General features: G+C 40.7%; 1 protein-coding gene across 1 annotated transcript; it reads right to left on the bottom strand.

The window, feature by feature from the left end:
- Window positions 1-3,010: 3,010 nt before the first annotated feature.
- Window positions 3,011-12,260, bottom strand: TCF24 (transcription factor 24). The gene is made up of 3 exons (XM_070631536.1): window positions 11,986-12,260; window positions 10,973-11,385; window positions 3,011-5,458 (listed from the first exon to the last, which is right to left on the bottom strand). Exons 2-3 carry the CDS (start codon window positions 11,360-11,362, stop codon window positions 5,345-5,347), a joined length of 504 nt encoding a protein of 167 aa, XP_070487637.1. The 5' UTR covers window positions 11,363-11,385; window positions 11,986-12,260; the 3' UTR covers window positions 3,011-5,344.
- Between the last annotated feature and the right edge of the window lie 74 nt (window positions 12,261-12,334).

Genomic DNA, 12,334 nt, shown 5'->3' with positions numbered 1-12,334 from the left:
GTCCAGCCTCTGGCATTGGCTGTCTGGCTGGAGAGGGAAACAGAACCACCTGGCCTAGTTGTCCCTGAGACCCGGTGTGGCTGCTCTCTGGACCTCTCAGGCTAGGTGTGGCACAGCATAAGCAGCTTTTTTTCTTGTTCTGGTCTTGAGCTGAAGTCAGGTCTCCTTGTCAAGGCAGTGTCTCCTGTATGTCCCAGAACCTCACACCTATACCCCAATGATCGGACACTGGTGGAACAGGCTTCCTCTTTCTGAAAGGAGGAACTGGAAATAGCTTCCCACTTCCCATCTTTCTTCCCTCTCTTGACTCTCCTGTTTCTGTGATTGCACACTTTTTTCACTTGGTTATAGCCCAGGTTTCAAGACAACTCTGGTATAGGGTCTTAAGATCAACAAGAGGCACAGATGTGTCGCATACAGAGTAGAAACAATCTTGCACAGGCCTTTTAAAAAGAATGTAACAATTAAAAAAAATTGACCCACATGATATACCCCTCTATGTAAAGTATTGAGGTTCCTTATAATAGAACACATTTAAAATTTTTAAATTGAGCAATTTCAGAACCTATTTGAAAATAAGAATGTTTAAAATCAATTCTTATTTAGGCCTCACATTGTTTTAAATGGCCCCCAGTACAGAGACAAGTGATTTAAGTCCATCCCCAGAGCTCCCCACAGACATATTTCTTGGTCCTGAGAGGGCGGGAATGCATGAGTTTCTTCAGTAACATTCATGTGCACAGGAAATGACTATTGACATAATCTTTAAGCCTAATAGTTAAGATTATTCTTCAGTTTATAATTTAAAAGCTTCTGACAGCTAAGTGCTATGGTATAATTTATAATGAAAGTATGAGTGATTGAGGCATATTTCACTGAGCTAGTTTCTCTTATGGGTTGAAACTAAGACTTGTGTAAACATAGGAAGGGAAGCCCTTCCCGGGTTTATGTAGTTAGGCAAGAATACTTAATGTCCCTCATTCCCAACTGTGCTGCAGTACCATCTGTGTCATACTCAAAGTTTATGGGAAGCAAATCTATAGGCTTTAAGGGGCATTTATTTTTTTTCAGTAAAAAAAATATCACATATAAGACCACCAACTACCAGTATACAGCAAAATAAAAGTAATTTTTTTGAGATATACTTTATAATATTCCCCTAGTGCTTTTAAAAATTTGGAATCTTAGCTTTTGTATATTTTTAATGTCACAATAACAACAAAAACAACTAAAAATCAAAACTGTGTACCATAAAGACAGCAATAGTACACTACTAGTTGTAAATCATCTGGGAGACTGTAGTTAGCAGATCCTTGAGCAATGATTAAAAAAAAAAATTGTCTCTAGAGTAAGATGGAATCTGCCAGTGCTGAAGGAGCCAAAGTTCACAGCTTTTCAAATAAAACACATGATTGATATAATTTGCAATAACCTGTATATGATTGGGAAAGAGCATTTAGATTAAGCCATCCTCTCAAAATAAGATATCCAATATACAAATTTGGAGCAAAAGCCATCTGTTTGACTTATAATTTCTTCTCCCTGCCAGCTAAGAACAATATAATTTTATATAAAGCCAACAAGAACTGTCTTATAATGATGTCAAATACAATTCATGTGTTGATTTCTAAGAGAACCACGTTGATCACTGCAGAGATGTTTTGTCAATAGAGGCTTATTTCCTCAGAATGGCACTGTGATACACAGAGACCTAAAGAAAAGACTAAATAACGTGCTGGAAAATGTATGTAATATTACTTTTCCCCACTCAAAAAAAAAAAAAAGAGAGAGAGAGAGAGAGCACGCTTATTAAAGCCTGAAAACTTTCTCTTTAATTGATAATAACTGGTTAGTTGCTTTCATGAATACAAAATGAGATCCTTTGAGAGAAAGAGAAAATATTGAATAATTTAACCTAAGAAGAAATTTCAACTAAAATAATTACCATGCATTGCAGTGAGGTCAATCAGCATTTATTTTCTTTTCAAACAGCTTCTTCTAAGTTTAAATAAAGTCTCCATGAACAGATAAGAAAACCATTGTTTAGGATATCTGTAACTCTGTAGATTAAAGTAGTTGGGTCAAAAAAGCCTCGTAAAAACGCAAAAGCACTCTTTTTATTATCAAGTACCATGTAGTAGGGATATCCCACCTTTACTCTGTCCCAAACACCACCCCCACTGTAGGACTTTTACTTTCCACTTCATTCCTTTTTGTTATTAAATTTACTTTTTTAAATGGTACACATACGTTTTTTAATACAGCTTTATTGATGTACAATTGACACAGAATAAACTTCACTATAAGTATTTTCATAATCAGAAAAAGAAACAACAAATACATATATATATTTTACTTGAATCTTGTTGGTAGGTCTCCTTCCATCTCCATATACGCAGGATTGGAACTGGCCATTTCTTTTTTTTTTTTTAAGATTGGTCCTAAGCTAACATCTGTTGCCAATCTTTCTTTTTTCTTCTTCTCCCCAAGGCCCCCCAGTACATAGCTGCATATTCTAGCTGTAGGTCTCTCTGGTTCTGCTATGTGGGACGTTGTCTCAGCATGGCCTGATGAGCGGTGCCATGTCCGTGCCCAGGATCCAAACCGGCGAAACCCTGGGTCGCCCAAGTGGAGCGAATGAACTTAACCACTCAGCCACAGGCCAGCCCCAACAACAAATATTTCTGAAGTCTGCTGGAACTGGCTACGCCTCTAAAAAGGCATTTCCTTATCCTCCCAAATTATCATTATAGGAGATTTTTAAATGTATGTCATATCACTGAGAGAGTGAGTGAATTGACAGAAATTTAACTGAGGATTTCCTTTGTAGATTACGGAAAAATGCTGTGATCCAAATATACCCTTTTCCCAGTCCTTTTATATACTCCATCAAGGACAGCATGGTGAAGAAACCAATGCCAAGTAGGTATCTATCTTCTGAAAAGATTTTCAAATGCACTTTCAGTTTTTGTTAAATATCCAGACACAGAGGCAAATTTAACAGACTAAATTAATTTTCAGATTAGTGCTTTATTTTATTTTAGTAAAACACCTTTTCCTGACCATGCACCACTAATTAAAACAGCATACTCCTTTGAACCTTTGGGTGAAAATATGCAATTTCTCCTTTAAGATTTTCCAACCTACCAAAAGCTGTTGGAATATTTAGCATTTTAATAAAATGTCATGAAAACATATGACAGAAATATACTTCTTTGGCATTAAAACATTTGTAACTGGACAAGAAGAAATAAAAAGTAATACTGTCAAAAGCAAAGTTTAACTAACTACTTAACAGGATGATTTAGAAAAGTCGATAATTCATTCAACAAAAATCATTTTTCCCCAATTAAACACTTTAAAAACTGTAGCCAAATAGATTATTAGCAAGAAAACCAATTTTCTTAAATTCTTGCTATCAAATTTAGTGTTTACAGTTCATTTTCAGGTAACTTTAAAAAAGTTCTGATTTAATTCCTTAAGGTAAAAGATTATTCTTGGCACTTTTTATGCCAATAACTTATAATAGCGAATGGCTGAATCCACATTTCAATTTACTTTTTATTCCTTTCAATGTTATATGAGTGGGGTAAATATATTCACCAATATTCAAATGTACAAACATTTGTGCTACATATTAATACATAGACAGCTCTTATTGTATGCCTTTTCTTTCAAAGAAATGCTTGGGTCACATTACAAGGAGTATATTCACATTAAAATAAAAATTACAAACTAGCCATCAGATATGAGCCAAAACATGGCCACGTTCGCTGAATCAACCGAATGACAGCGTTTGCCTTCAAACGGTCTTTTACTTCATTTCATTGCCAAAAGCTGGAAGAAGAGTGAGGTGAGGAGAAAATAAAATGGCAGTTCAACTGCTATACTAATTCAACCAAGTCCATTAATATACTTCCTATTTGCTAATTTTGGATCACATTCAGCAACTTTAAAACTGTGGATTATTGAGAAATAAATGAACTTTACAGTTGGAAACGGGAAGTAAAGATGGAGGAGAAAAACAAGAAAGGGAGATAAAGAATCTAAGTCAGCAAAGACATGACAAAAGAGACTGATGATTTCTTTTGCACCCTGTTGTTTTGAGATCCAGTGCGTTCCCTGAGAAACACCTCTGCTTCACGGCTAGAACCCCCAAGCTCCTGTTGAAAACTGAAACCAAGTGTGCACTCAGGCAGAACAGCTGCTCCCTGGGCACATGATGTGCAGGGTGGCGGGAGAGGCCCACGGCAGAGGGCCTTCCCTGATTGTAGGTTCAAATTAGGGCAGATTCAGGGGGGTCTGCTCTGGCCTAATGAATCTCAGGATGGCCGCTCTGTCCTCAGACTCGCTCAAGGTGCAGATCAGTGCCAGAATTCCCAAATCAGAGGACTGCCCCCATTTCATAATGGCTAAGAAGGTAGATTGTGAACAGCAATTGACAAGGGGAGAGGAGCCTGGCCAGAGCTGCGACTATGAGGCTCACAAGGGCTTCACTCAAGGGCCCGGAGAGGCCTGAACATGCCACTCTCTCTCTGGTGGCTGCAGCTGCACCTGCTCACCTAGTCCACGACCTGAAAGAGAGTGGGGTGAATATGGAGTGACCAGGGAGGACGCCCCCAGCTCCTGTTCACACTGGACTGTAGGGATTCCCAATGCCTTCCACAACTTAGAAACATAGTAAGATATTTAACAATCCTCTAGGAAGGTGGCCAAGCCCTGGCTTATGAAGCAAACCATTTCTAACACTCCAAACCAGTTTTCTAAGAGGGAAAATTAACTAGTTATAGAAGTTACTGCATCATCACATTACTTCAACAGTCTTTTCACACATATTCAGTTAAAACTGAATAAATGATCTCACCTCTTCCAAGTGAAATGGCTTCCTAGACCAACTTTAAGCACAGACTGGTTTTCACAAAAACGAAATACTGGTGTATTACAAACACAGCTTTTATTTTTTTAAACTAGGCAGACTGAATTGATAGATATTAGCTTTCCAGTTTGTAACGGATACACTACAGAAAATGTGTGTATTCTCTGAATATATACACAATTGTTTGCTTTTGTGTGTCTTTCCCTTTTTTCCCGATAGTTTCTTCTGCACTATATAGTAGTGACTGTCTCTCACACTGAGTAGATGAGCTGGGTGTTTTATGCAAGACTGATTATTTCATTCCACATTTGTTTAGATTAGACAAGTAAATCTAAACACCCAACTATGGATTCATATGTAAACTTTCAGAAATGACGTTTGTTATGTCTGATGCAATAAATATAGAATGATTTCATACTATTTAAAAACAATAGACACTACTTTTTACCAGCGCCATCAGGGGAGAGCCTAAGGCTGTGAATCTGTTGGAGTATTGCCATGATTTGCTTTTTCTCCAGAGACAGAATGCTTCAGAAACTGACCAGTAGCACCAATGTATAATCTTGATCGCATGGGCCATTTCTGAAAAAGAATATTTAAACAAGAATCCAAAAGTTAGTATCTATGACAGATATAATCTGAAGTAATAATATTAAAAATTCCAAATACCTCAATGCAAATGCAATATTATGTAGCTAGTAACAACTGTAATTATGGGGCCTAAGGAACATGAAAAAATGCTTATTAATGCTAACAATAAAAGTAAAAATATACCCAGACTTTGATTATAATTGTATAAAATAATATGTGTGCATGTGAACAAGAACTGCAAGAAATCATGGAGAACGAATATAGTTAACAGTAGGAAAATATATCTACCCGTAACGTTTTAACTTCAAACTAAACCCAACACAAAATTAAGCCTAAAACAAGATCCCTGGCTTTAAAGATATTATGAAAAGGTATACACGGTAAGTATTATGTGTCTACACTTGTCAAAGAACTACAATGAAGAGTGACTAATTCAACTATCCAAACATTTTATCTAGCTAAAAGCAGTATCTGAAAGTTTCAAATGTTAGAATGTTTGGTGTTATATAGATAGAACATCCAGATTAAATGTCTGGATGTATTGGCATCACACAGCTCTAACCTTTCACTAATCATCATATTTATATTCTGATTGTGACTTTTCTAAATTCATCTTTATAATACACAACCTCTCAAACAATATAATTTATTGCCAAATAGGCATGACGACGAAAAAATGTACTACATATATAGTACTTTCAGAATGAACATTTTTTGGGGGGAGGGGGAGCATATAATCAATTTAGTTCTAATTTCCTTGGAATACTAATCGGAGAATTGCTCCTTTTTGTTTATACAAAGGTAAGTCTTCAGACTAAGTGCAACTCTCAAAGGTCAGCAATGGGGTTCCCCACACTCTTCAGAGAGCAAATGCTGCTGTGAGCAGCAGGCTATCTCATCAGCAAACACTCACAGGCAGACTGCTGCTTACACAGCACCACGGAATGTTCTTAAATGCATGGCAGATAACTTGCAGTGTTCAAAAAGAGGTACAATTACTAACAATCCAAAGACCATGAGAGTTCTGGGTTCTCAGCCCAAGCTGCATATTAGAATCACACCAAGAGTTTTAAAAAATACTGATGGCCAAGTCATATTCCAGACCAATTAAATCAGAATGGACCTCTTTTTCAGAAGTGGTTAGAGCATAAGGTAGTCAGATCTTACCTGGAGTAACATAAGCCTTCACTGTACTTCCCAATACAGTTACTGTCACCCAAACTGGTTTTCCAGGGGTAAAACGTAGCCATAAGGAACAGAAGTAGGCATGTGATATTATCTGGAAAGTTTCTGTTCTTAGCAACCAACAAAAATCCAACATTTATGCCTCCAGATGTGATAAGTAAATTTGCTTTCATGCAACATAGGTCATTTAAGAGTCCTAAATTCAGATCATTCTGCTGGGAATCTACACTTTAAACATAGATAAAATATAAAATTTGTGTTTAAAATGATCCACTCCTATATAACTTTCTTATAAATAACTTTGTATTTTACGTGTGATACAGTAATAAGACTGACACTTATTTTTGCAAATCTATTTCATGGTTTTTTTTTTTTTTACTTTCTTTTGCTTGTTTGTTTTTTGAGGAAGATTAGCCCTGAGCTAACACCTGCTTCCAATCCTCCTCTTTTTGCTGAGGAAGACTGACCCTGAGCTAACATCCATGCCCATCTTCTTCTATTCTCTATTTGGGACGCTTGCCACAGCATGGCTTGACGAGCAGTGGTAAGCCTGCATCCGGGATCCGAACTGGTGAACCATGGGCCGCCGAAGTGGAACATGCAAACTTAACTGCTGGGCCACTGGGCTGGCCTCATTTTTTTTTTTTTAAATCACCGATGTGCATTCTTATGCATTCTGGGTGTATTACTGTAACTGGTCCTGTTCTTGGGATCCCTGCCATGGACTGGTAACCTAAAGTGTTTTAGAAACTAGCATGGGGTTCTTCCAACATGTCAGGACCTGCATCGGTAGATCAGGTTTAAATCCTGCACTATATTGAAGAATCCAGTGCCATAATGCTACGGTATGAAGTGAATGTTTGTGTCCCCCCAAAAGTGCTATATTGATATTCTCACCCTCAATGTGATGGTATTTGGGGAGGTAATTAGGGCTTGATGAGGTCATTAGGGTGGGTCCCTCATGATAGGATTAGTGGCCTTTTAAGAAGAGGAAGAGAGCGCTCCTCTTTTTTGAGAAAGAGACATCGGCCAACTGCAAGACAGGAAGAAGACAGCTCTCACCAGGGATGAACTGGCAGGCACCTTGATCTTGGACTTTCCAGCCTCCAGAACAATGAGACAATAAATTTCTGTTGCTTAAGCCACCGAGTCTGTGGTATTTTTTTACTGTAGCCTGAGAAGACTAATATGTGTAGTGAATAGTGTGGTCAATTTCAAGTGCAGAATTTTTGGCAGAGTATAAAACAGTGTTTTTCAATCTTTTAAACTCCTGCACCATTTTCATGAGCATTAAAAAATCTCATGCTCAAACTTCAAATGTAATTTGAGAATTCTATGTGAATTAAATACATCTAAAAACAAGTAGAACCAAAATACTACTGAATGCTTCCTTGTAGTTCTGACACGTGCTACCTGGGTTCCACTGTATTGAGAATCACTTGAAATTATGCAGCCAAGCATAGAGACAAATGAAGGCATCTGTTCCTTAAATCCTTGCTAGTAGACAAGTAATTAATGAAGCAAACTTAAAAATGTCTATGTGGATTTTTGCCTCATGTTTCATGGACTTAATAAAATTTTCCTTTTTAATAACTTTGTACCCTTGGATTTTCAAAAAGGCTTCTAATGATTTTATTCAACTGAATTTAATATAGACACATAAATAGTTTTAAGAGTCAGAAATAAAAATGTAAATAAAATACTGGTTAGGTTGCATGTCAGCATCATTCCAAAAAGGCCAGCTGACTGTTTTACATTTCAGTTTTCAATGGTCTGTTTTAGCATTGTGTACATTAACACAATTCTGACCTCTACTTTACTAAAAAGGTATATTTAAAATTATGTAGTTTCATTAGGCTTAGAACAGTCTAGGAAGCATATCATTAACAAGAACTGAAGACCTTAAAAATGCACTCTTGGTTTTTGGAGTCGACCCCCAAAATAATAAAATCTTGTATTTATTTTTAAAACTATTGTTTACCTATATTATCAACGATTCTCAAAGGGTTATGCAATTAATAAAGTCATCTGTACTTTTCTCCCAATGTAAGAATTTGAAATATACCCCTGTTCTCTTGGAGAATCACTGCCCTTTGGGACACTGGTGCTGATCAGAATCATTCACATCTCAAAGGGATAAAAACTGCTGTTTTAGACTATGCCTCAGGATCCCAGGCTCTTAAACCTTTCCGTTTCATTTGAGATACTCTTAATGTAAATCCCCAACAATGCTAAATGCCCAATGCTGATAACAAGGACCAATGATTCAAAATCATGTTCTTCAGATATTGGTTAATGGATCCTTGATCATCAAAGTAAGACTTAGTAACACTTTATTGTAAGGCAGAAAAAGTCATTTTGGAACACTTTTTAACTAAGGGTTACAACACCTTTAGTTAACAAAAAAATCAGAATATTTTTATTCCTTTTGCATTAATCAAAGATAGACTTAATATTTAAGCATTTTGGTAGTGTCTGTAAAATAATGTGTTACAGGTGATTTCAATCAAGTATATAAAATCTTTTTCCTCTGAGCCTCCACTGCGCCTGGTTATAAGCTATCCGATGGCACATACAACATTCTCCCTTAAGTTCTGTTATTTGTATTTTTGTCTTTGTCTTTATTATGTGTTCATTTATGGCAGAGATTGAGCCTTATCCTTCATCATATTCACTCTCCTAACACTGCTTTGTACACAGTAAGTACTCAGTAAATGATTTTAAAACAGAAAAGTCACTTGTTCAACCACCATCAATTTCATGTTTAACAGGTAATCTTTGACTTTATTTCATTATCCCTAGAGTTGTCTTTTAAAATCAAAATAATTGATTCAGAGGACAAATGAGATTTAATTTTTCTTAAAAGAGTTCTAAGACTACAAAAATATTTAGTATGTGAATCAAGTGCAAAACAACTCTTGTTAAGCTTATTGTTACATGAAAATTATGGTTCTAAAATTATCCTTCAAAAAAGCACTGCAGAAACTAACGTGAAAAACAACTTGATTCCTCATCTGAATTGTATCTTCCATAAAGAGGCATTTAACAGATGCTTTTTGTATTAAAGTCTACCTAAAGTTAAAACAAATGTTCTTAGAGTATATGAGAAATGTGAATCAAAAGGAATCTAATATTAATAATATATTTGAATAACAATCTAATGTACACTATAATATAAAACCCCTTAAATTTTGTTAAACCTCATCACAGAATTTTAAGTTCAGTTAATATTAGAGGGTGTGCTTTACTGCATTTCAATATGATTATTCAATAATTTATTGAACATGGATATATTTAAGGCTGTCCTAATTCTGTATTTGTGTATGTGTGGCAAAATTCTTCAGAATGGTGGAACTAAAACTTTGAAAATTTAGGTTTAGAAAATATAAGGAAGACGATGCGTTTTGAACAGAAAGCCAGACCAATGTCGGATTTCAAAGCAATTAAATCTAGGAGAAAAGGACGATGCAGAGTCTAAATACTGCAATACAGGTAATAAATCATAATCATACACAAAATATTAAATGAAAACCCTGATCATTCTACCTACACGTAATGTAAAAAGATTATACAAAATGGATTATTCTCTTGGTTAATAACATTACCGAATTTGAAATATAGTATTTAATCAGCTCACTCAACATATATGCCAAGCTATTATGAAAATTACATAAACACATTGTAGTTTTTCTAACATTCTTGGTAGCTGTCTAGTCCACGATAATTAACCTTTATTTAAAAGGATTGAAAATTTACTCAATGGAGATACAGAACGGTCTCATTTCGTTCTTACTAGTTTCACAAAAAAACTTTCAGCAGTGGTTTCCTAGCATTACTTAGGGGCAGATAATCCCATCACTGCATTTAATTCTTGAGACTTTTCAAACATCTGCTAAAAACCACAACGGAAGCATAATTACGTAAATTAAAAACACTTAAAAACTCTCAAAGGCTCATAAATGTAACTCTGTACTAAAAATTCCCAGGACGTGCAACGAAGCATCGCACCAGGCACCCTCCCAGAAACTTCTCACCTAGGAAGGGCATCCTTTGGCTGCCTCCTATAGGTGGCGTGAGACACCCCTACCCAAGCCACCCCAGGTTTAACCTCACTCCCTGCGAACAGTTAAGCAGCAGCTTTTTGCACTGGGAACCTGGCTACCGGTGCCCTGGCCAAGCTCCTTCTTCAGATGTTTCCCGCCTCACCCCCAGGGAGTGCAGGGGTGAGAACTTGGTGGCATCGGAGCAAGCGGTGGCAGATCGGGCGGGTCAAGGTGCCCTGCTCCCGGCCACAGATCCGCAGTGCGCCCTACCGCCTACCTTAACAGGGTGCAGGTAGCCGTCGCCGCGCAGGGCGCCAAGCCCGGAGTCGGCAGGAGCCTCGGCGTCGTCCTGCAGGCTGCGGGTGAGGTGCGCGATGTAGGTGGTGGCCAGCAGCAGCACGTCCAGCTTGGACAGCTTGGTGTCGGGCGGCACCGACGGCAGCGTGCGCTGCAGCTCCAGGAAGGCGTGCCGCAGGGTCTGCACGCGGCTGCGCTCCCGCGCCGCGTTCGCTGCCGCCGGCCGCCCGCCCCCCGCGCGAGCACCGCCGCCGGGGCCCGCCGGCCCCGGCCCGGTCCGCCCCGGGCTGGAGTCGCAGGTGGCGGCAGCCGGGGGCGAGGACTCGTTGCTGGCGACCAGGGGGCTGCCCGCGGGGCCGCCGCGGTCCATGGCAGCTTCCCGAGCCGCGCGCCCTGCAAAGGACCGAAGGCGCGGTGAGGCCGGGGCGCCGGGCGGGCTGACGCCGGGGAGGCTGACCTCGCTCCCCGGGCGCCGGCCCGGCCGTCCGACGTGGCTCGGGGCGTTCTCAGACAGGAGTCCGTTCGGACTGGGGCGCGGCTGCCTCCGGGCGTCTGGGGAGAGTTGTGGGGCCTGAGGGTTCCGGGGCTGCTCAGAGGGCTGAGCAGCGGCGCGGTGCCCGTTTTACTTTTCGCGGACAAATTAAGCGAAAGGGCTACTGTGCAGGGGAAGGAAGATTTCGGAAGCACAGCTCCGGTTCGGAACTTCTTCGCGCTTCCAGAACGTTATCCGGCCAGTCCCGCAGGGAAGACGGTGCGGGTCATTCTCACCGAGCGTGGCGGGAAGCCCTGGCCTCGCCATGGCCCGTGGTGCCCACGCCGGCCGCCCTCGCACCATTCGCTCTCGAGGCCTGGGACCCCGGGGCGACGCGGGAGCCCAGGGTGGTTTCTGTGGGAGGAGTCGGGGGCCCCTGGCCTCACCTCAGACCGAGGCACCCGCTCCCCCTCCGGGCCCGGGGACCGCGCAGCGCCGCGGGGATCAGGCCGTGCCCTCACCTCTCCTAGAGCGGCCGTGTGGGGCTCGGCTCCGCTGCGCGAGCGGGCGAGGAGCGTCGAGCCGGGTCTGCGTGGCCAGGGCCGCGCCGGTCACACCATCCTGGTCTAGCCGAAGTCGACGGCCGCTTCCAGCCCTGGCTGGGCCCGCCTTTTACGCGGCCGTCCCCACGGCCAGGCGTGATGCGGGCCAAGCTCGGTGTCCGGCACGGCAAGCAGGACAGGCCCAGGTCCGCACCCACTGGAGGGGCTGCCCCAGGCTGCGGCCTCGCGATGCCGCCCCCTCTGTCGCGGGAGAGTCATTAATCACACCGTCCGGTGGGCGGGGCCAGGGGCGGGGCGTCCTCCCAGC

Source organism: Equus przewalskii, chromosome 8 (genome assembly GCF_037783145.1).
Source record: "Equus przewalskii isolate Varuska chromosome 8, EquPr2, whole genome shotgun sequence".
NCBI classification, from domain to species: Eukaryota; Metazoa; Chordata; class Mammalia; order Perissodactyla; family Equidae; genus Equus; species Equus przewalskii.
The sequence above is the reverse complement of the archived record's forward strand: the minus strand, read 5'-3'. Positions and strand labels throughout refer to the sequence as shown.

Coding starts and splice junctions, on each gene's coding strand:
- TCF24 (XM_070631536.1), bottom strand. CDS start 11,362: ATGGACCGCGGCGGCCCCGCGGGCAGCCCCCTGGTCGCCAGCAACGAG. Junction 5,459..10,972: donor GCTACCTGCACCCTGTTAAG/GTAGGCGGTAGG, acceptor ATTCTTTTTCAG/AAATGGCCCATGCGATCAAG.